This window comes from Bombus pyrosoma, linkage group LG12, assembly GCF_014825855.1.
Source record: "Bombus pyrosoma isolate SC7728 linkage group LG12, ASM1482585v1, whole genome shotgun sequence".
Lineage (NCBI taxonomy): Eukaryota > Metazoa > Arthropoda > Insecta > Hymenoptera > Apidae > Bombus > Bombus pyrosoma.
The window spans coordinates 6,758,538-6,779,132 of record NC_057781.1 but is presented as its reverse complement, the minus strand read 5'-3'; the positions used below and the strand labels follow the sequence as shown (position 1 = coordinate 6,779,132).

General features: G+C 35.0%; 1 protein-coding gene across 4 annotated transcripts; it reads right to left on the bottom strand.

The window, feature by feature from the left end:
* Positions 1-119: 119 nt before the first annotated feature.
* Positions 120-20,358, bottom strand: LOC122573856 (RYamide receptor-like). Of its 4 annotated transcripts, none has more exons than XM_043740777.1 (10): positions 20,163-20,358; positions 6,371-6,503; positions 4,091-4,293; positions 3,848-3,996; positions 3,589-3,710; positions 2,672-2,889; positions 2,258-2,358; positions 2,101-2,191; positions 1,916-2,034; positions 120-1,446 (listed from the first exon to the last, which is right to left on the bottom strand). In XM_043740777.1, exons 2-10 carry the CDS (start codon positions 6,486-6,488, stop codon positions 1,197-1,199), a joined length of 1,371 nt encoding a protein of 456 aa, XP_043596712.1. In that variant the 5' UTR covers positions 6,489-6,503; positions 20,163-20,358; the 3' UTR covers positions 120-1,196. The 4 variants fall into 4 exon arrangements, with proteins under 4 accessions (XP_043596712.1, XP_043596711.1, XP_043596710.1 ...); XM_043740776.1 differs by lacking the exon at positions 20,163-20,358 and adding an exon at positions 18,992-20,144; XM_043740775.1 differs by lacking the exon at positions 20,163-20,358 and adding an exon at positions 10,878-10,896.
* Positions 20,359-20,595: the final 237 nt, after the last annotated feature.

The following is a 20,595-nucleotide window of genomic DNA, read 5'->3' as shown; positions in this document are numbered from 1 at the left end:
CATGTTATGTTTCAACAAAAATTCATTTATTGACTAGAAACATTTTGTTATTATTGTAGTATGATAAATTACATCAATTTTAACATTTAATTAGGTTGAAATAATATTCTGTTTTTTTTATTTATCATCGTTATGTACATGATCATTTAAACAAATAACTTCAGAGACTAAACTCTTCATTACCCTGTTTGTTGCTACAATTTTACATAATATGTATGTATGTACTAATGAAATAGTAATTTGTTGAAGGACATGTCATATATCTTTAATCTGTGGTGAGATGGAAATTAGAATTATTAGTCAAAGATATAGCTAATTGTTATTACAACAAGATTTTTTAATAATCATCTTAAATGTAATTTTAATATCTTTTCAAAGTATCTATTTAAAAGTTTTAAAGATAATGTTTATGTTTAATACTTTTGAATACTTTTTCCAATTATCAACTTAAATGTAAATTATCATTCAATCAAAACATATTTAGCATTTTATTATCGTTGCGAGAAAGTTTCATTTTTACATATAAAAAACGCTTAAACTTATAGTAATGAACAGTAACAAAAAGACGTTACTCTAATAAATGTTTCACAGCCTTACATATTGTATGGAACTTTTTCATAAAGTTTAATAACTGTGATCCTAAAAAAAAAATTAATCAGGAGGAAATAAAATATTTCTTCAATTATCCTAATTATTTTTAAAATATTCACCGTTGCATATTCGTTACAACTAAATATTTCTATTAAGATTTTAGAATTTTTCAAGAATATTTTTACGGCATAGTAGTTCACTGAGAAATTGTTATTCGTTAAATATAAAGAAAATAAAAAGGTGCATTAATATTTGTGTACGCGCACATATATATGTACTTATGTACACATTAGGAATCTAGTAAATGCTAGACAAATGTTTATCACATTTAAGTCGTAGAAAAACTTGAGCAACGATTAGAAGAACAGAAAAGAAAACGCGATTAAGTAGACGTTTGTCTCACAAGTTACTATAACATATGTGGGAAAATTATCCCCTATTAGTATCAGTTAATAGAACTATTACCTTGTTACATCTATTGGTTTACCTTTGTTTGCATATTACATATGCAAATGAATCGTGCAAATCTTGCACTTTGAACAAAATACATCTCGTCGTTAATACTATTTAAATTAATCGATAAGCAATTCGTTAAATTTTCTACGTTATAGACATAATTCTTCCGTGTCGAGGTCTTGAGTGTGTTTGTGTCTTCCAGATGAAAAAACGTACAGTTCCTCGTTTTTGTGCGAACAGTGGTTCTCACCACGAAAATAGTAATTAATCCCCTTTTTGTTTCGTACGTTCTTTTGGTGATCATCGATAAACGACTGAGTCGAGTCTCTCGCTGACATAGCTTTATGAAACGATGATACAGTTGGATAAGTATTGGAGATTGTACGCCTCCATTCGTATCTACGACATTTAAAGTTAGTTACTTTTTATTTCTATGAATAAAAGAATCTTTTATAGAAATAGTACAATAATTGGGCCCTTCAAAGGTTAAACTGATCAACTCCATTTTCTACGAAGTTGTTAATCGAAGAGTAAAGGGAACAACAAGGAGAGCGTCGTAAAATAAATGGACATTCCTCGCTCTTCCCCCTTATCCTTCAATTTTTCTGTTTCAATTTGGCAATTTCATCCAGGTACACGATCAATATTAAGTATCTCAAGAAACAAGGTACTTATTTCTTTATAAATTTAATTATTACAGAAAAGATGGTACAAGTAATCGTTTCAGTAAACATTTCCATGTTTTTGATAAATAACATTTATAAATAAACATTTCCATGTTTACAGTTGTTATTCTTCGCTACGTCTTAGTTCACGGATCAGCATGGCTTCTGCGCAGCTCAATTATGAAATGTACTTCAAAGAATACCTTATGGAAGTTCTTGTACTTTGTGTTTTATCCGTATCCGTGGTATCGATTGGCGGATTGGTTGACCATTTTCGCGATTTAAAAGGACATCTCTGTTGAAATTCCCTTCTAAATTTTTCCTAAAAGTAGATCGTACATTGAGAAGATGTGGAACGATATCGAAACGTATAACTGGCGATACTTACGTTATATATTCCATAAATAAATGGATTGTAGCAGCTATTTGACATGGCCAGCCAATCGAAAAAGAACCATATGTAATGGATATATTTGTAACTGTAATCACGCCTCTTAATAATCTGTTTTACATATAATCTGTGCATAGAACGATCTGTTACTTACTTGTTTATCTCTGAATAAAAATATTGGAAAGTGTTATAGGTTTGAAGCGGTAGCCAGCAAATTGCGAAAAGTGCTACTACTATGATCAACATTTTGATTACCTGAAACGCAACCAATAATTCGCAACTGTGTTAAATAAAACCAACAGAAGTATGTTTAAATTAAATCGAAGCTACGCTGTTTACGTAAAATACGCACGTAGTACGAGAACGTAGGAGAATACGTTATCGTTGTAATAGAATTATTTCTCTTTTCATGTAATTATTTTCTATTCAAGCGTCTACGCGAGAAACATAGTAGCATCGGCGCGTAGACGTATCGCGTTTGTAGGATCGAACAGCGGAAAATTCCATAATAAAAATCGAAAATATAATTCGAGATTTTATAGTAATTAGTAATAAAAAAGGGCTGTACCTTTATTTTATTCTTCATTAGATTCGCGTCCCGGGAATCCTCCGCATTTCCCGGAGCCTTATTTCCCCAGAGTTTTAACGCTATTCTTGCATACACGCAGGAAATAATCGAAAGAGGCGTGACATATTGCAAAAATACCAATAATCCTGAGTAAATAAACATGGATTTTGTGGATAGATTTACGTGTATGCAGAACGGTTTGTAGCGATCTCCGCCATCTATGCCAATTAGAAATTAGAAGAAACGATCGATCAGTTACGCGTACATGGATCGTTCATTTTCAAAGCGGTGTAAGTTGATTTTCCTTTGTTTCCAGGTACCGAAGCGTTCGCGTTCACTTCGATCGAAAAATCTTCTGATGAAAGATCTACTTAGTTCATCCGCGTCTTTATGCGCTTAATCAGATGCGAATTCATTATGTAAATGGTTCTGTTTGGAAATTGACTGGATCAGTATCTTTTTCCGGGGTTACGAGCGGACCTACACATCGCTTTCAAAGTTAGCGAATTATTTAAAATCCATGTTCTGCGCTTTAATCTACTCTGCTTTATGAATAAGAACAGGGAAAATACCGTACATACCGTTGTTTAATTTCGGTGTCACTTGTTTTTGATTATTTGGTGTCTCGATTGTTTGTACAAGGAAGATTCCAGGAAATGGATTTATTAAATTAATTATTAAATTTATTAAATTTCGATAGATTAGAACAAAAGAATATCCTAAGATTTCGATTATAAATCGTTTGTAAGTAAAACGTTCGTATTAAGGTGTAGGGAAATTCCTCGTTTTCTCAATCTTTCCATAAAATAGACTTCCACCACTTTGAAAATAAACGATTCGTATATCGATGAAAAATGAAAAGTCTCTTATTCACAAGTCTCTGATAGTTTAGTCAAGTGATCTGCCGTTTAACTTACTTATAGAATTTTCTCGTACCATAGTAACCCTACGTGCAATTGCCATTGGTGTAGCCAAGCTACAGGCGAGAAACCAAATTCCAGCGATTATAATCTTGGCGGTCAGTTTGCTTGGTCTCGCGCTATTAAGTATGAAACATCAAGTTACACGAGTTAAAAGAGAGAAAAGGAAATATAAATAACAATGGTGAGAAGGATCGAACGGTGTACGTCTACTTGGAGGACTTAAATAATATACCGTTTTAATAGATTGACGCACCTGAGTGGTTTTAAAATCGCTCGATGTCGATCGATCGCGATCGCCGTTAACGTGAAAACCGAGACATTGACAGAAAGGATTTGCACGAAAGGACAAAATGCGCACATAAAATGTGGTAGGAGCCATCTTTGCAACAGGGCTGCTTGAAACTTAATAGAAATATTTCTCGTGATTAGAACAGTGTATATTTTAGTTCGAATTTTATCTGAACACACAGAGTTACATATTAAATAAATCTCTTACCTGAAATGGAATCGCGAACAAACCGATAACAATGTCCGCCAGTGCCAGGTTCGCTATGAAAAAGTTCGTTACGTTTTGCATACGCCTGGATGTAGCGATTATCCACATAACAAGAGAATTTCCCACTACTGCCAGAAACGATATCGTACCGTAAGATATGCTGAGGACAACGAGTATGGCGGTTGGAACTTCGTATTTTCCATCTGAAATCAATCAGTGGCGTTTAAACTAACGAGGATCCTTAAATTGTATCGAAACGAATCGGACATTTGATATAAAAATAATCTCTCGATAATACACGTACACAGTGTTACGCTGTCTTAAATGATATGCATACGTATATTTTACGTTCTCCGATATATTTTCAAAGAGGAATAAATTAAAAGCTTGTACGTTCCGCGATTCGATCGCATCTGAATTTTTATTTTCGATTTTCATCTTCGATTTTATCGACAAAAACCATCTCTCCGATTCGATTCTGATAAGGCATACTGTTCATCGCGCGTGTTTCTTTTTATTCAGGCTAACGTTTTCAAAGCGAGCGAACGAATATTTGTATGAATATTTTCGCGAATAACTTTTAAAGGCGAGATAGCCTCATGAATAAAAACATTGGATTTTGGATCTCGATAGCGGCGTCGCGCGAACCTGAAAAGGACAAGAATAATTCACCACACAAAGGAGATGCAATTTACAGTTCTTTGAAGTTGCAATTCATATTTGTAATGTCGATACTGCTTGAGCGCGACGATCAACAGATTATCCAGTGAATACAATTTGTTCATTGTTAGAAGCATCAAAGAACCTGGAATGTTCAATGTAGAAAGTGGAAAAAAAGGAAATACGTTATTCAAATTAGGATTAGGTATTGTTATCTTTCTTTTGAGAATGATGAAATGTAATTCTTCGCAGGAATAAAAGAGCACGAAACAGCATAAAGTCGAATAACTTTTAACGGGATGAAGCTATATAAACACGTGCGTCTTTTTTAATGTACAAGATATTCATTAATCATATCTCTAGCGTTAAATGAAATATAACTAAATGAAATATTTTGATTGAAATAATCAACGCTACGTTGATCGTTTAATTTTAGAAGGTTTCTTGCATCAAAATGAGTTTCCTTGTTGTATACCGTACAATTCAGATATTGCGCGGACTGTTACTACGGACTTCCGTCACAAACAGTGGCCGGGAACTTCCGGCTCTTTGCATCGCTTAAGAATATACGAAATATTTTCATCTAATAAGACCGCGGTTCTCTCCGAAGTCTTCTCGTGCAAATTAAGTAATAAATACCATGAATGACTTAAAACACCTTTAGTCATTGTTAAAATTTAGCTTCATTAGGTTGAAACGTATAACTCTGTCAATATTTCTATAATTAATTAATATAGCTTAATATGTGAAATAATTTTCGACGAATGAAAATATTATGTACCATACAACACAATAAACACACAATTATTTTTTCGTTCTCATATTGCCATAATCATAGCCAAGATAAATAGATCCTCTTCCATTTAAATGTCAGTATTACATGTTATTGTAAAATAAATAATTTTACAGCTATCAAGCTATAAGTTTTGAGCCAGTCTAAGCCTCTGAATCGTCACTTAAATAATTTTATTTTATACCAAGTTCTGTTCATTATCATTCACGACAGGGTTAGTAAAGTTTAATAAAAGAACACAGATTTTTGATGAAGGAAAATGTCATTTCTACCTTCGATGTCTATGTTCCTACCGTCCATGTTCATTCCTTTAAAAACGATCCACGACGATCAACTAAGCGATTAGTTTCCTTTCTTCATTCTGTTATAAATGTATATTCTTACTAATTCTATTTAGACATCACTTGGAATCGTTAAGAAACTGAAAGACGAAATTATATTCTATTTGCATACTCGATCGAATTCTAACGAGTTTCTTCGTTTATCGAATCGACTTTCTAGCGACGAACTTCCTTTGGTCTCTAAATTGTTTCTGAGAATTTTATTGCACTTACGCTTGTACCTACATATACGTAGAGCTCAGAGAACGCTCCGACATATTAAGAATGTCACGATGCGCAATTCCATTTTATGCCCAAAGCATCGATGCGTCTTTTTTTCGTTCTTTATTTCGGTTATTTGAAGATTTCAGCGGCTATTTGGAATTAACGTGAGCAATTAATGAGGATGAAAACGGTAGTTTAGCCTCTGACAGCCTTTATATGAATGATATTCATTCGTATTTCGTCTTCAATAATGAGGTGTATTAATAATAACGTAATCCGTACCAAAATCGTCGTATATCGAGCCATTTGCATAGGACGGGGATATCGTTGACGTGTTGTTCAACGTAGGTTGCCAAATATTTTCTATTACTTCAGTTTCATCGTACCATGAGATATTCATGGTGGTGGATTCTATCTGCAACAAACCAGAAACAGTTCACAAGTTATAATCGTCATTTCTAGTAGATATTATTCAAGAATAAGAATAAAACTTTGTCATTCGTTCTCAATTATGTCACGACGAACAAACAAATTATCTTGTGTCGTGGTACTTTGTAATTATTTATCGTGGCCAATATCATGTATCTTTAATTAATTAATTTTAATTTTTCCGACAAAAATGATTCGTAGCTGTCTATAAAAAAAAAAAAAAAAAAAGATAAAGAAAAATGAAAGGACAGGTTTCGTAACTCAATAGACTCGATAAATCGTATTCTCAAGCGTAGCGGTGGAAAGTATCGGGGGCATGATTTATTCATTGAATTTTATGTTGCTTGCTACACGCAAAGTTAAAATTCTGCCGGCACAAGTTGTACGTACGATTTATCGACCTACAAAAAGGTGCAATTTTTCTGCGATCGTTCATCGAGTTTGCAAATATCCAACTTTTAGTATTGATGGAACATAATCGACTTTATTTATTTATTTTCATAATACCAAACTCTCTGGTAGAGGTAGAATTTCCGTCGTATTTCGAAACGAGCTGGTAAAATTCTGAATTTAACGAGGTGGCTAGGGGTCCTTTGTTTGAGGCAAAACAACGAAAAACAACGTTTTACTTTTTTCATGCCTCTGACAGCGGAAACTGCCATTAAGTACCCATCCTCGTCAACTTCGTTAGTTCTGTCGTTATGGGAGTCGAAAACTAGGTTACTCCGTTAGGCAAAATAATCTCACGAATACGTTGATTTTGCTAACTTTTGCTAACTATTCGCTTGAAAATTTTTTTCCACCCTTATCTCTGGATTCGTATCCAGTGTACAAATAAAATTGCTGGAATTTTCATGGAAAATAGTTGAACGTGCGTACTTGGTACTTACCTTCATCGAGAGAACATTTTTTGTTCCTAGAATATATCTACAACGGTTAAAACCGTAGCCACGTTTCTATTCTTTGCATTTTTATGAACTTTTCATCACCATGATATTACTTTCGATTAAATACCAAGTCAATCAAACATATAAAAGATACGATGAAATTTCATGAATTATATAACGAACACACGGACGATAATACGAAGAATTCTATGATTTTTATAATTTTCATTCATCGGGCAATTTCGAGCTTCCACAAAATGCCCGTTACGCCGTGAAACCTCATTAAATTCGATGCGTTTTATATAGCAGCCGCAGGTTTTTCAGATTATGTTTCAAGATTTACAGTATCATTGTAAGTTCTCTTGACGTATCTTTGACCCCCCGGAATAATGTCGGTCGGAATTTTTCTACAATTTTTGTATTCTCAGAATTTGGAAGAAGAATATTTTAACGTTTTGTTACGATCCTGTGAAATGTAAAATTTTTCAACAGTATCACAACGATGCTTGATCTTTTGTAGTGTTGGGGTTTCCAATAATATACTAACGTGTTCAAAAAATTCATATTTTTCAGGTATTTGTCTGAATTTTGCAACGATACATGATACGCATTGTTGCGGAGTCTTTTGAAAACTGTTGTGTGCATTGTAATTAAAATTTTAGCATTCAATTAATAGTACAATAATGTCAGATTTTAACAGAATTTCGAAACCGTATATTATTAAGATAACAGCGTTGAAGTTTTGTCAAAGCAACAGCTATCTCTATTATCTGATAGAAACCGGTTATTTTGTCAATTTTAACGACAACGATTTAACAATTAATCAATATTCATACAGAAAATTGGTTCGAAGGAAAAACAACTTTATTAATTTTCTACGATGAACATTTCCAATTTATAATAATTGAAAGTTTTGTAAATATTTAATAATGTACGCGAGCCTAAAGGAGAATATTCTTTGGTATTTCTTTGGCGAATTTCATCTGCTAGGAAGAACGTGTCTCAAGAATGTCAAGGGAATGGGCGGATCACATTGTTCTACTATCGGTACACCTACATGTATCACTATACAGACAAACGTTTATTGCGATGTCTTTGAATGCCGCATTCTTTCTGCACCATATTGTGAATTTTTGTTTTTTATTTTAAATCGAACGCGTTTCAATTATACGCAACGTCCGTAACACCAATTTTGATTAAAATTGCGCGTATACGAACACTTATTTTAACGCTTTGACTGCCACGCTAAAATCACATGTTTCGTTCAGGACGTCACGGGAGTATTTTTATTATTCAAAGCGTATAATGGCAAAATAAGAATAAATTGACGATGTAAGACAATATTCTTCCCCAATGAACCGTTTATCTTATTGGTGGTCACGGGTGACCACCGTGGCGCCTTGGTAACAGTTGATAGCAACATATTATAACAAGGCTTCGTTTATTTCAACAAACCATTCGCGTTCGTTATTTCGTCGTAAGCAAAACGTGCAGAATATATCGTTGAAACGTGTAGAAGATATTAGTAAACGGTATTTGCTCGTTCTATATATAATAGTAAGGTATGTGTACACTTCTAACTCCAATTATACGATTATAAAGCAGCATTTACGATTATTTTCTAAGCTGTGTTTACAATAATATTCGTAGATTACTCCTCAAAGATATGGATGCAGACACAGTGCACCGTTAGATGCAAGATTTGTCCTCATTTTTTTTTATTGATGTTCTAATAAAAATGTTTCATTGTCCATTGGGGCACTTTTTATTTCAAAGTGTCTTCCATTTATCGGTTATATTCAAAATGCCCTAACTGTCAATTTTCATACAATTTTTACAATTGTAAGAAGTTCAAGAGGTCATCAATGACCACCGTGGGTGGCGTCACAGGAGAAACCGTGATCGGTCATATATGACCAACGTGGCAGTCAAAGTTTTAATGTACTGTGTAATAGAAAAATATGTAAGTTTATTTAAGAACGTGTGTCTATAGTTGCAATGACTTGTTTTAATGAATTCCTATTACACATGTACTAACATGTATACACGTTTCTGCGACTAAATTTTTCTTTCTTTTTATTTGGAAGTAGTTTACGATCAATTCTCATTGAGAATTATAAGTAAATTATTCTGGCGTGGTACTATAACGCGAATAATAAATAATAATCGTATGTTTCATTCTAGCTGAATCTAATGTTTAAATCTATAGGGTAATGTCTTTTTAGCCTGCGGATCTGATCCGTCGCGTCAAGTAATTGAGTAACTAGTGGGTTTTGGTGGTTGTTAATTCTTATGTTATATCTATTTGGATATTTCTTCTTTAACTGTAGGCATCTTAAGGTCGCGATGTATTGTTTCGTTGGTAACATACCAAGGTGCATCTATTAAGAATCTTAGAGTTTTTGATTAGAATCGTTGAAGAATTTCTATGTTGGAATTACTCGCTGTTCCCCATAGTTGGATGCCATACGTCTAAACAGATTTTAATATCGCTTTATATAGCATTATTTTACTCTGCACGCTTAAGTTGGAACGTCTGCCAATGAACCAGTAGAATTTTTTAAATTTTAATTTAAGTTGCATGGATTTATCTACGATGTCTGCGAATAAATGAACCAGAAATTCTCATATAAAGTTCATAACGTGCTTTGCAGTACTCGAGGAAATTGTCTCAAGTGATTAAGTTGCTATAGTAAACGCAGTTTCGGTCAGACTCAAAGACACGAAACATTCGTAATGGAAACGACAAAAGGACAAAACTACGTTTCGACCAACTACATTTCCTAATGCCTAATGCTATCTATTTAATATGGAATGCGGGTAAACGACATAAGTTGAGTATAACTTTGTCTCGCAGAGTATTTGAATTACAAAATCGCGATGTTCAAAACGTAAATAGAAATTGTTCAGATTGTTGTTGTCCTAAACGAGACTGCACGTTGTTACCAGCGATTACGCATATTCCAACTTGTTCGCTACGTTAATTTGGAAACGCGCAATAAACGTTCTCGATGTTGTTGAATCTTATGGTAGCTTCTATTTATTTGATTTCACATCGTGAAATCCAATTGCGCGTGATATTCCTGGAAAAATCGTTTCGGAACATGAGCTCGCCTTCATCGAATCTTAATTAGAGTTAGAGTTGTTAATATTTTATGCTTGTTAAACTGCAAGGGACAAATATCCTGAAGCGACGCTGAAACCTGAAATTTGTCTTTGTACCTACGAAGTTTAAATCATGCACCGTTTAATACATAAATTATTGAATTTAAATCCCTCAGACGTTACTAATTCTCGAAATCTCATGAAGTTGTAGAATTTCTGCATATTCGGATTCGGGATCTGTGATCTTATGGAAAGTTACGTTCCGTGTATAAGAGACATGCTAACGATGCATTAAGTATGCATATGCGTGGTATGTTGATACTGCAGCCAGGGCAACAATCAAATGTTCTAAGTTTGATGCTAATTACCATATGTCACATGGATACGATATCTGTCCCCGAAGCTATGTGGTACGTTTGCGTTTCAAGTTCTATCTGGTACCATCTGGTTCTGCAATATTCCATCGTAAAATTTACTTGAGGACATAATTTGTACACATAATTTGTTCTTTAAATGTGTTTTGATATTGCTGGATGCTTTCTATAATTTTATATTATAAGATAACCGTGGATGTTCATGCAGGTTCATATTTCTATCAAAATAATTAACGAAGGAAGTAAAATGTAAGCAGAGATTCGTTTCAACTACTTGATATACACAAGGTGCGTTTTACTTTGGATATTGGATATGCAGATTTTCATATTATGCGCATTCTGTAATTTTGTGCATCCTTAAACGTTTCATATATATTCAATAAACATCCGCAGCCTGACTATAGGAAATTAATGATAATATAAACGTGCCAGTATATATAAAACGTTACAGTATGCATAAAATATAATAAATATAATATTTTCGAAATTGCGCATAAGATTAATATCGCTACTTATTGATTTCATTTAATTACTACTAATGTCATGATGAACGATAATTTTACATAAATGATATGTAGCTGATACAGTTAATGTCATGTTGTATTATATTACATATATTGTATGCGCAGTGTATCTGCGAAACGAACATTCATGAAATTATTAATGAATAAATTGCATGTTTATCAAATTACCGCCCAATCTATAATATCGTTTCGAACATGTATAAAATTTTAAAAACAATATTATTATATTTTATATATTTATATTATTATATATTTATATATTTTATATTATTAGATATTTTAAAAACAATTTTATTATATATGAAATTGCAATACGCTTGAAATTCGATCTCCTGTCTACAGGTGCATACAAGTGTGTAAACAGATAACGGTATGATAATATAATAATAATAATATCATAAAGTAATTCGATCTATTTGAACAATATTAAAGCCACAATGTGAACCCAAGGTATGTTCATACTTATAGCCGTTTTCATCTCGTTTTAGTTCTCGTTTCAGTAATAAGAACTAAACTTTAGTTCTTATAAGTTCAGCTCTTCACTCATAGGAACTAAAACTTCAGTTAAGAGAAGATCAATAACCAATATCGCGTTCTAAAATGTTGCAGCGATATCGTATGATATTCCAATTAAAACGATGCAGAAAGGGCTGTGCTTGCATATTTTCGTGAACGTTACGTATAGCTGACTCGAAGAATTATTCTGGTTTTGTTCGGAGAATTTAAATAATCGTACTAGGAAATCGTACGAGAATTTTGTACCGAAGAGAAAGAAGAATCATAAAGAATCGCGAATGAGAAACATCTGAGAAACGTCGGATTGTATTTCCCTGGGAGGGAACATGAAACAAACGATGCGATTTATAGGATGCTCTCAAGCCTGTAATACCTCGATTTGTCACGCGAAATTTCTTTGAGACTGGAGGAAAGTGATAGAAATGAAGCGTCTTGTTTGTAAATACCACACTTATCGATAGTGAAACGATAGTGAAACGAACGGGAGAATCGTCCTTTAATTTAAATCTTATCATTTCATCCGTAGCGAGATACTCAGCACTCCACTGTTCTTTATTCGTTAAGAATCAGAGCTGAATGGCAGTTTTAATAAAACCTTCCTTTCTATTAATTTCGAAACAGTTTATACAATGCAGATCGCGCGAATTCTACAATACCTCTGTTTGCAATACTATTTTGTGCCAGGGAAATAAAAACTTTGTTTTTCATACACACAATACGCGCTGTATCCTTTCAACTCTCGTCTACGCCCTGTCGCTTTTCGCTTTATTTCTCGTTTAAGTTTCCTGCGTCAGTCGGGTCGATATCAGGCGCGTAAAAGGCGCGTTCGTTGAGAACAACATCGGTGTCTGAGATTTTCCAGCAATTATTTTCGTATCTAATTATTTGGATATTTACGATAATGCGTATAATATATCATCTGACTCTTTCTACCTTACGGTCGAATATTTCCCTCTCACGAATAGATCTCAGGAAATACCTCTTGCAGACTTAAAAATTTAAAATAACGTCCAGTCCATGAATTTCTCATCATTCGCTATTGACTTGGATTTTCCTTCTCGTTTCTTTCCGAGAAAATATATGTATATGCTTTTTAAAAGATGTAACTGCTTTACAATACGCTTTATAATACAATATCTTTTTTCGTATAGAAAAGAAAATACGAGCGAATGATTTACCTGGCGCGCTCGACTTTATAATATACGAGTGCTCTGCGGTATAAGAAAATATTTTGAACAGGGTCTATGGGAGAGAAAACACGATTGAATGCGAGGTAAACGATAGGAAGTTGTATCGGACTCACATAATATAACGATCGAGTATTGGTCCGTGGCGAAGCGTTGTAATACCGCGGGTCACAAGAGGCACACTGACAATACTGGTTACTGCTGTGTTGCCTAGCTACAATATGCACTTTGTGCTTATTAACGCTATTATGCCATTTGGCCAACGTAATGCGAGCGCGCAAACACCACTTTGATATAAGTGTCTATGTTGTCTGGGTTGGACACAACAATATTCTTCGAACGAACGACGCGAAGCTCTTGGTTCTTTGGCTGACAGAAGGAAATTCTACGGCAAAGAGGCTCACATTGACGAGAAACTATTCCTCTAGCAAAGAATCGTTAATATTCTTCGTCGTTCGCAGACAGTAGGAGAATTAATTGGCGGCTTGGAAACGACAGAGATGAAAGTAGCAACTTTGAGAAGCTGAACTTAGTTTCGTATTTAGACACTTAAAAGCATCGTACCTTTATGACTTCATAATTAATTAAATTACAATTCGATTCTCTGTCACGATACGTTCCTATTACACGAACGAATGTAATGAATTATTCGTAATAATAAACGCAGAACCATTTTCCGAACACCAGCAATTGGCTGATCCTACGCCATTATGATTCTCAGCCAGTTAATTCTAAATTATTTTCCGAAGGATTTTATTTCAATTGAACTGGAATTTTTTTCTAAAGCAGACACAGACACAGAGCTTTCTGTCAGATTAATTCGTTAAACGATCAACGTTCCTGTATATTTCCTATAAATTTCCTTTGCGGAAAATATTCCTGTGAAGTTTCACCAACCCGTTTCTCTTTTAATTGATCGGTCTCGCGCAAGTGATTGTCGCGAAGAAGAATATCAAAGTTAATTTTGTACTTGCTCTATTCCTGAAATTTGTAATTAAGAACGAGCTTGTGGTTTTTACTTATATTACAGTTAGGAAACTCTTCGAAAGAAATATTATACAAGGTATAATATAAAACTGAAAAGATCATTAGGCAAGGGAATGCGGGCCTGACTGATTATTTCTGATGATCATTCATACGTATATATCAATACATATAGAAATAAGACGACACAGAAAAGCGCGATGGTGAGCGATAGAGAGTCTCTGCCTGTTTGCTTCTATGCTGCTCTGCTAATCATATTTTCTACCAGAGTCATCGTCATCGAAAATACAACGAAACAAGATATCTCGGCATTTAAACAACAGGTAACACGACACCAACCTAATTAGCTACTTTTGTACATTTATCTCATGATCTATGTAATATTCGATAAAAAAAGGACACGTTGCCGATTTATGTCCTTCTGGCCGGATTTAATTTCAAATAACGGCCATGACGATGACCATGAAAAAGGTGGCAAAGATCGTATTGCAAAATGTTGCTAAAAATCTGCATTCGCTGGATTTAATTTTTCGGCAAAGTATGCAGATTCAACGGGGAAAGTTTACTTTGTCAATGTATCATTTTTAATTCCGTGAAAGAGTTCTGAACGTACTTATTTACGTTCGAACGAAAGAGTGAACGATATTGTAGCTGGCATTTCAGATTGTTTGAAGAATATATATTTTTGGAACACTGTGTTACGCTAAACTACGGAGAAGCTAGCAATATTGTTACCAGTTCGTATTCATCACAGTGACAAGTTGATGAGCTACGTACGTGAAAGGTCGAAAGATTTTTCAAAGGAAAATTTCTGTTTTCCTATTCGTGACACGCGTGTTATGCAGAATATTTTCAATTTTATTTCAATTTTGTAAAATATTCAAGAAAGATTTTATTATATTTTCGATCTAAAGGCTGCTAACTGGTATACGAGGAACGAACAAAGTTAATTACCCGACTGGATTTTTTACGATTTTCAACTCTTCTAACGTTGTTTATGTCTTCATCGTTTCAGCAGCGATGATTATGAATTTGAATAGCGTGGCGAGTCAATATCTGATCGGAAAATAAAATTATTTACGCGATATTTTTTTATAAGCGAAAATGTCTTCAGTGTGTTGGATCGCGTTATGTTTCTCGTTAAATATTTAAACGTTCGTTCGAATGGCAACGTGATTGACACGACACGAGATGGAGAAAATCTTTCGTTTCGCACGTTCTGTTATTGTTATAACATCGGTGCAGTTTCGTGTTCTAACTCAGACAGACGTAAGTAAAGCTGTATTATTGCTGATATGCAAGCCAGAAAGATTCCAAAAGAAGAACCCCTATAATTGTATAAAAGTTGCAACGAATATCCTTTCAGAACGAATGTTCTCCATATTGGCTAGCAAACTGCGGATTTTTATTTATTTATGAGAAATTCGAAACTACGAGGAAGCACGGAATACGCGGTATATACAAAAATACGAAAAACATCCAAAGTATACTACTCGTTACATTATTTGGTAAAACAATCTTTTACCCAGGTTGCATTTTTTAAATTATCTGCCGAAAAATATGAATTTGTTCGAGGGTTGTTTCCAAAATTTTATTTAGGAAAATGAAGAACAACGTTTTTAGAGTACGGTCGATTCGTGAATATACGGAAACGAGGAAAAGCTGTTAAAAATGGTGGAAGTTTTTCCCGCCTAAGATCTAAAGATTCTTACGTCTTTCGATGTCTGTCGTTTGTTTTCGTATCAATCTGTTTCGATAAAATGTTTAACATGTACGTAACTGCTATCGATCTTCAGAATATGTTGTTTAAATTTTTATTACGAGTAAAGAGCGATTTTTATCTTTCTCTTCGCGATTTTGGCCAATTGCAAATTTTTCAAAATGCTCTTTCGCCTGTCATCTAATAAACTAACGCTTCTAACTTCTCAGAAAAACTCAAGCCCTTTGATCGAATTTTAAAAATGTTGTTTCGTTTCCAATGGCGTAGGAATACTTTTGCCCGGCACTGTGTGTATTTTTCGTATATGCAACGTGATGTTAGCACGATTACTTTCCGATAGTACCATTGTTCTCCTTGTCGTCGATTGATAACGTGCAGTTTTAACGACACGTTTTCCTTTATGATATTCATCGTGTGCGTTTGCAAATTGTATAGAAGTCGAAAATAAGATGGGCGTCCGAAATTGTATGACCGTTTGAAAGAAGATTTCTTAAAAGTTTCTAGTGAAATATCCTGTTAAGGCTGTCGAGAGGAATCGAAAGTATTCGGGCAAATTTCATTAATGAAGATCCAACGAAAGTTCTTCTTCTTAGAGAAGAAAAGATTTCGACGTTCATGCGATTTCCTTGGCGATCCTCGGAGAGTACCGCTTTCATGAGACGCTACTGTGCTTCTTTCATCTTCGAAAAAGGGATTTTCATTGAATCTGCTTAGGCAAAATAAAATATTTAGCATTTTAATGCTTTAAAACGAGAAGTGACGTTATTGCAATGAAATCGTGAAAGTATTATTGAACAGGCGAATGGAAAAAAAGGTATAATATTCGAGAAATATGGGAAATTATGCTAATCGGTATAAGCTGCCTATTCGGTGTAAAAATGTAGCTGCTGAATGAAGTTAAACTTCATTGTTGGAATAATAAGCTTTAAAATTCTCTTCAAATGGAAAAAGTTCAGGGTATTTACCATTGTTTTTACCTTAACATTATCGTAATCATTAATGCATAATAATTCACTAGATAGTACTGTGATTTTTTAACACTGACTTCTCCACTAGAAGTTATAATTTGAAATGTAAGGAATATTTCTCTGAAGAATTAAGAGATATATCGAGATTATCCTTTTCTTATCTGCTTCAGTTAATTTTTAACTTTCCAGATAGCTTTTTCAGAATTGTTTACACATTGCTTCTTAATTATTTATACGTTTTACATTGCATTGAAGCGAATGTATCAAACGATATATAATATCTACATATTATTTGGCACAACCTTGCATATCATTCAAATTCCTACGTTTCGAATGTATAGCTAAAAAGCGAATGGGATATTTTCCGTGTAACGTACACATGTTGAATGTGTGGAAACACGTGATCGCGTGGAAGCACGCGAACACGTAGAAACACGTGAAGCACGCGTTTTATGTTTGAATTACAGAGAATATTTATCAGCGCAAATTTTCATATATCGGAAAAAAGAATTATTAGCAATAAACATTAAATATTTATGTTTTACCTCGCGAACAAAAGATAAAAATTGGCAAACGTTTGAATTAAATCGAACGATTAGACGTGTCATTATAAACTTGTCGGAGGTATATTTTTAAAAGCTTATTTCTGCGAAATGCGCAGAAGATTGGCGAGAGTTGTTGAAGAAAGTACGAAAAGTACAAGAATAATGTGTTTCTTCGATTGTATAATTTTCATGTATCACCGTTTCGCGTTTTCGCCGAGTCATCGAATTTTTTTGGCAAAAGCGTGTCTTTCAGAAGCTCGGCCCAGCTTTTATTATTGCAGTGTTATTCGGAACTGTTCCATTCGCGAGCAGAAATTGGCACGGTGCTCGTGTTTTTAGTTGCGTTACGATGCATATCGTTGGTTTGCAACAGTAAAGTGAAAACAAGCCGTTTATTTTTCCAACGTTAAGTACTAATCAAACATCTAGGTAATTGAGAAACCTGTCGAAAGTGAAGTTGTTCAAGTATTTTATATATTTTGTATGCTTAAATATCTGTTGTATATATTTACGTATTCGTGTGAAAGCCACAGGTGAAAAACACAAGTCGTGTTTTCTGTGTTTTATGAAGAAGCAATTTAATTCAACTTGTTGTCGATCAATTGCACATCGAAGCTATCTTCACATTTAATTTTGGAATTAAATGCGTGCTTTCGTCAGCCGAACATTTAACAGATTTTCATTTTACACTAACATAATATCTAGACTGACGTTATTCGTTTCTCACGGAATACCTTGAATTTATCATTTATCTTTAGAAGACTCACATATCTTGAATCTATCAGGTTATTCCCTTCTTCAGCTATTTTATATCAAAATACTTCTCTTCGTTCGCTATGTCACATAAAAGTTAAATTCAACAGAAACGGACTTATCATATTCTTCACGTGTGGTATTCACGTGTACGATATAAACTAACAAGTTTCAGCTTCCACGTAACATCGTCAAAGTGGAAAGGGTTAAAACGCAAAACAATCCTTTGCCATAGCTCTTTGGTTTCTCTTACACGAACTCAGCAAAGCTAATGTAGAAGTTGCGTGGCTTCTGCATGTGTTAGAGACTCAAAACTACGCATACTTCTTTGAATTCATATTTCTTTCTTCTTCATCTTCGACAAACGTCGATAGTAACTCTATTTTTTCGAGAAGAAGAAAAATCTTTGTTCACTGAAAATGCCTTTCTAATCAGCGTACGCGTGTGATGCTTCTGTCTTCTTTCTGTTTTAATTCGACAGGTCGCGTTTACTAACGAGCGAGTTGCGACGTAATCGCGAATGGGAACTTGAGATACTCGACGAAGTTAGCTGCTACGATAGTGAAACGTTGGATTACATTTTCAAGAAACATCTAAGAATCTTACGGTGCAAGAATACAAGTCGTAAGAATCATAAGATACTATACTTGAGGAGGAGTTTCATTCTACTTCAACGAGACGTATTGAAAGAAATTTTCGTTTTGCACATACGCGAAAGATCCTAACGTTCTTTGTACTTTCATCTTTATTCGTTCAGTTTCTTTTCATTTCTTAATCTCGTCGATTCAGCTACACGTTCAAACGATTTTGTTGATTCTGTCGAAGATAACAGCTTTAACAGTCTAAGTTCGCATCAGTTTCAGTCCCATAGTAAATTTAAGATAACTGAACACGTGCAGGATGCAACTCACCGATCCGTGGAGTATCTGCTTAAGGATCGTTCAGCAAGGACTCGTACGATGCTGCTTCATACGACGCTACTATTTCCACTTCGACGGTTACGGTCTATCATCCGTAAAATTCGGCCGATATCAGTTTGACATTATTTCGATATCCCATGAAATGACTTCAATCCATTCGATCCATGCGATCACGCTTCTCTACTCGTACGTAGCATTCACTTGCTGCGACCTTTCGACGCACCGCTTGATCGAAATATTCCGGTCGATACGAACCAGGAAGCATCGCACGACATTCGATGGACGACCAATTTACAAAACATCGGAAACACGGTTTATAGTCAGTGAAACAATGAAAGGTATCGCGTAAAGAGCAAAACTGTTAAATCGATCTCGCGTCACGGTGACGAAGTCAATCTCGGAGACGTTGAGACATTTCAAGGAGTTCTTCGTGGATAGGTATTGCGATTGTTTCGTTTACAGGCGTCAGTTTCAGTTCGCGTCTGTTTCAGCATGCTGCTATTATGCAACTTGATTACGAACGATCCACGGTACGTTGTTCAGCTTTGAACCGTGCTGCTTCAACTTCCTTGAAGAGCCGATCGTTCGATCGGTTAATTAAGTCGCGGTGTTTGTCAACGATTTCGAAAAACACGTGTTCGTTATAAATACATTGCGAGTAGCAGTAGGTTAAGACTTAAGTACATCGGAATCTGGCTGTTTGAACAGACGTCAACGCGTATTGCCTGAGCAGCTGCGTTCGACGTATCGATGTTGACAGCCGGAACGCTGCAACAAAGAGCGGATCAAAGGGTTCTGACAGATTCCTCGATTCCTTTGGAACGTGTACAAACTGATCGTAGGTTCTTTCACTCGTGCGTGTGCGTGTTTCATCCGAGACAACGACGTGCATGTTTCATCCGAGACAACGACTCTCCCCCGAATTAACCCTCTATCAATTTACTTGTTCGTCGGTTCAGCTTGCACGACACGAAAATTTAAAGGGCCAACCGATTTTTAGCGATTCTCGATCCTTGTCTCTTTCATTCGATTCCCTTCGATCCGAAATTTTCTCGTTCTTTGCTACTTACGTTCCAACTATTACTCGTAATTTATCGTTTATAAGTAAATATTATTTTAATCGGACATCGGTAAATGAGATTACGTATGTAAGAGAACCAACCACCTTCTCTTCGTTCAATCACTCGTAGCTGCCATAAATTATACTTTCTCTTCTACTTTAAATGTACAGCGATGACCGTCGAACGATTGCTGTTGTTCCACGCGTAATTACCATGGCGTTCCGATACAATACGATTTTCACGATTAACGTAACAACGGTTATTGCGATCGGGATCGTTTGGTTTGGTGTGCGCGCTTTCCGAGAACTCGCGACGAAATGCGGCCGGTTTTCACGAGGAATATCGTGAACGAGGGGGTGGGGGTGCCTGCGGTGGGGCGGCAGACTTCGGCAAGGCTTTTCCTCGTGGAAGGAGATCATCGTGGAACCTGCGCCGTTGATCGTCATGCCGCCTCCTACGAATCTTAATTTACAGAAGGGCCATTTTTTATCCGCTTGGCTATCGCGTACACGCTGAAAATAATGGCTCTGAACA

Coding starts and splice junctions, on each gene's coding strand:
- LOC122573856 (XM_043740775.1), bottom strand. Junction 4,294..6,370: donor CTCGATATACGACGATTTTG/GTACGGATTACG, acceptor GATTGATTTCAG/ATGGAAAATACGAAGTTCCA. Junction 2,359..2,671: donor TAATGAAGAATAAAATAAAG/GTACAGCCCTTT, acceptor GTTGCGTTTCAG/GTAATCAAAATGTTGATCAT.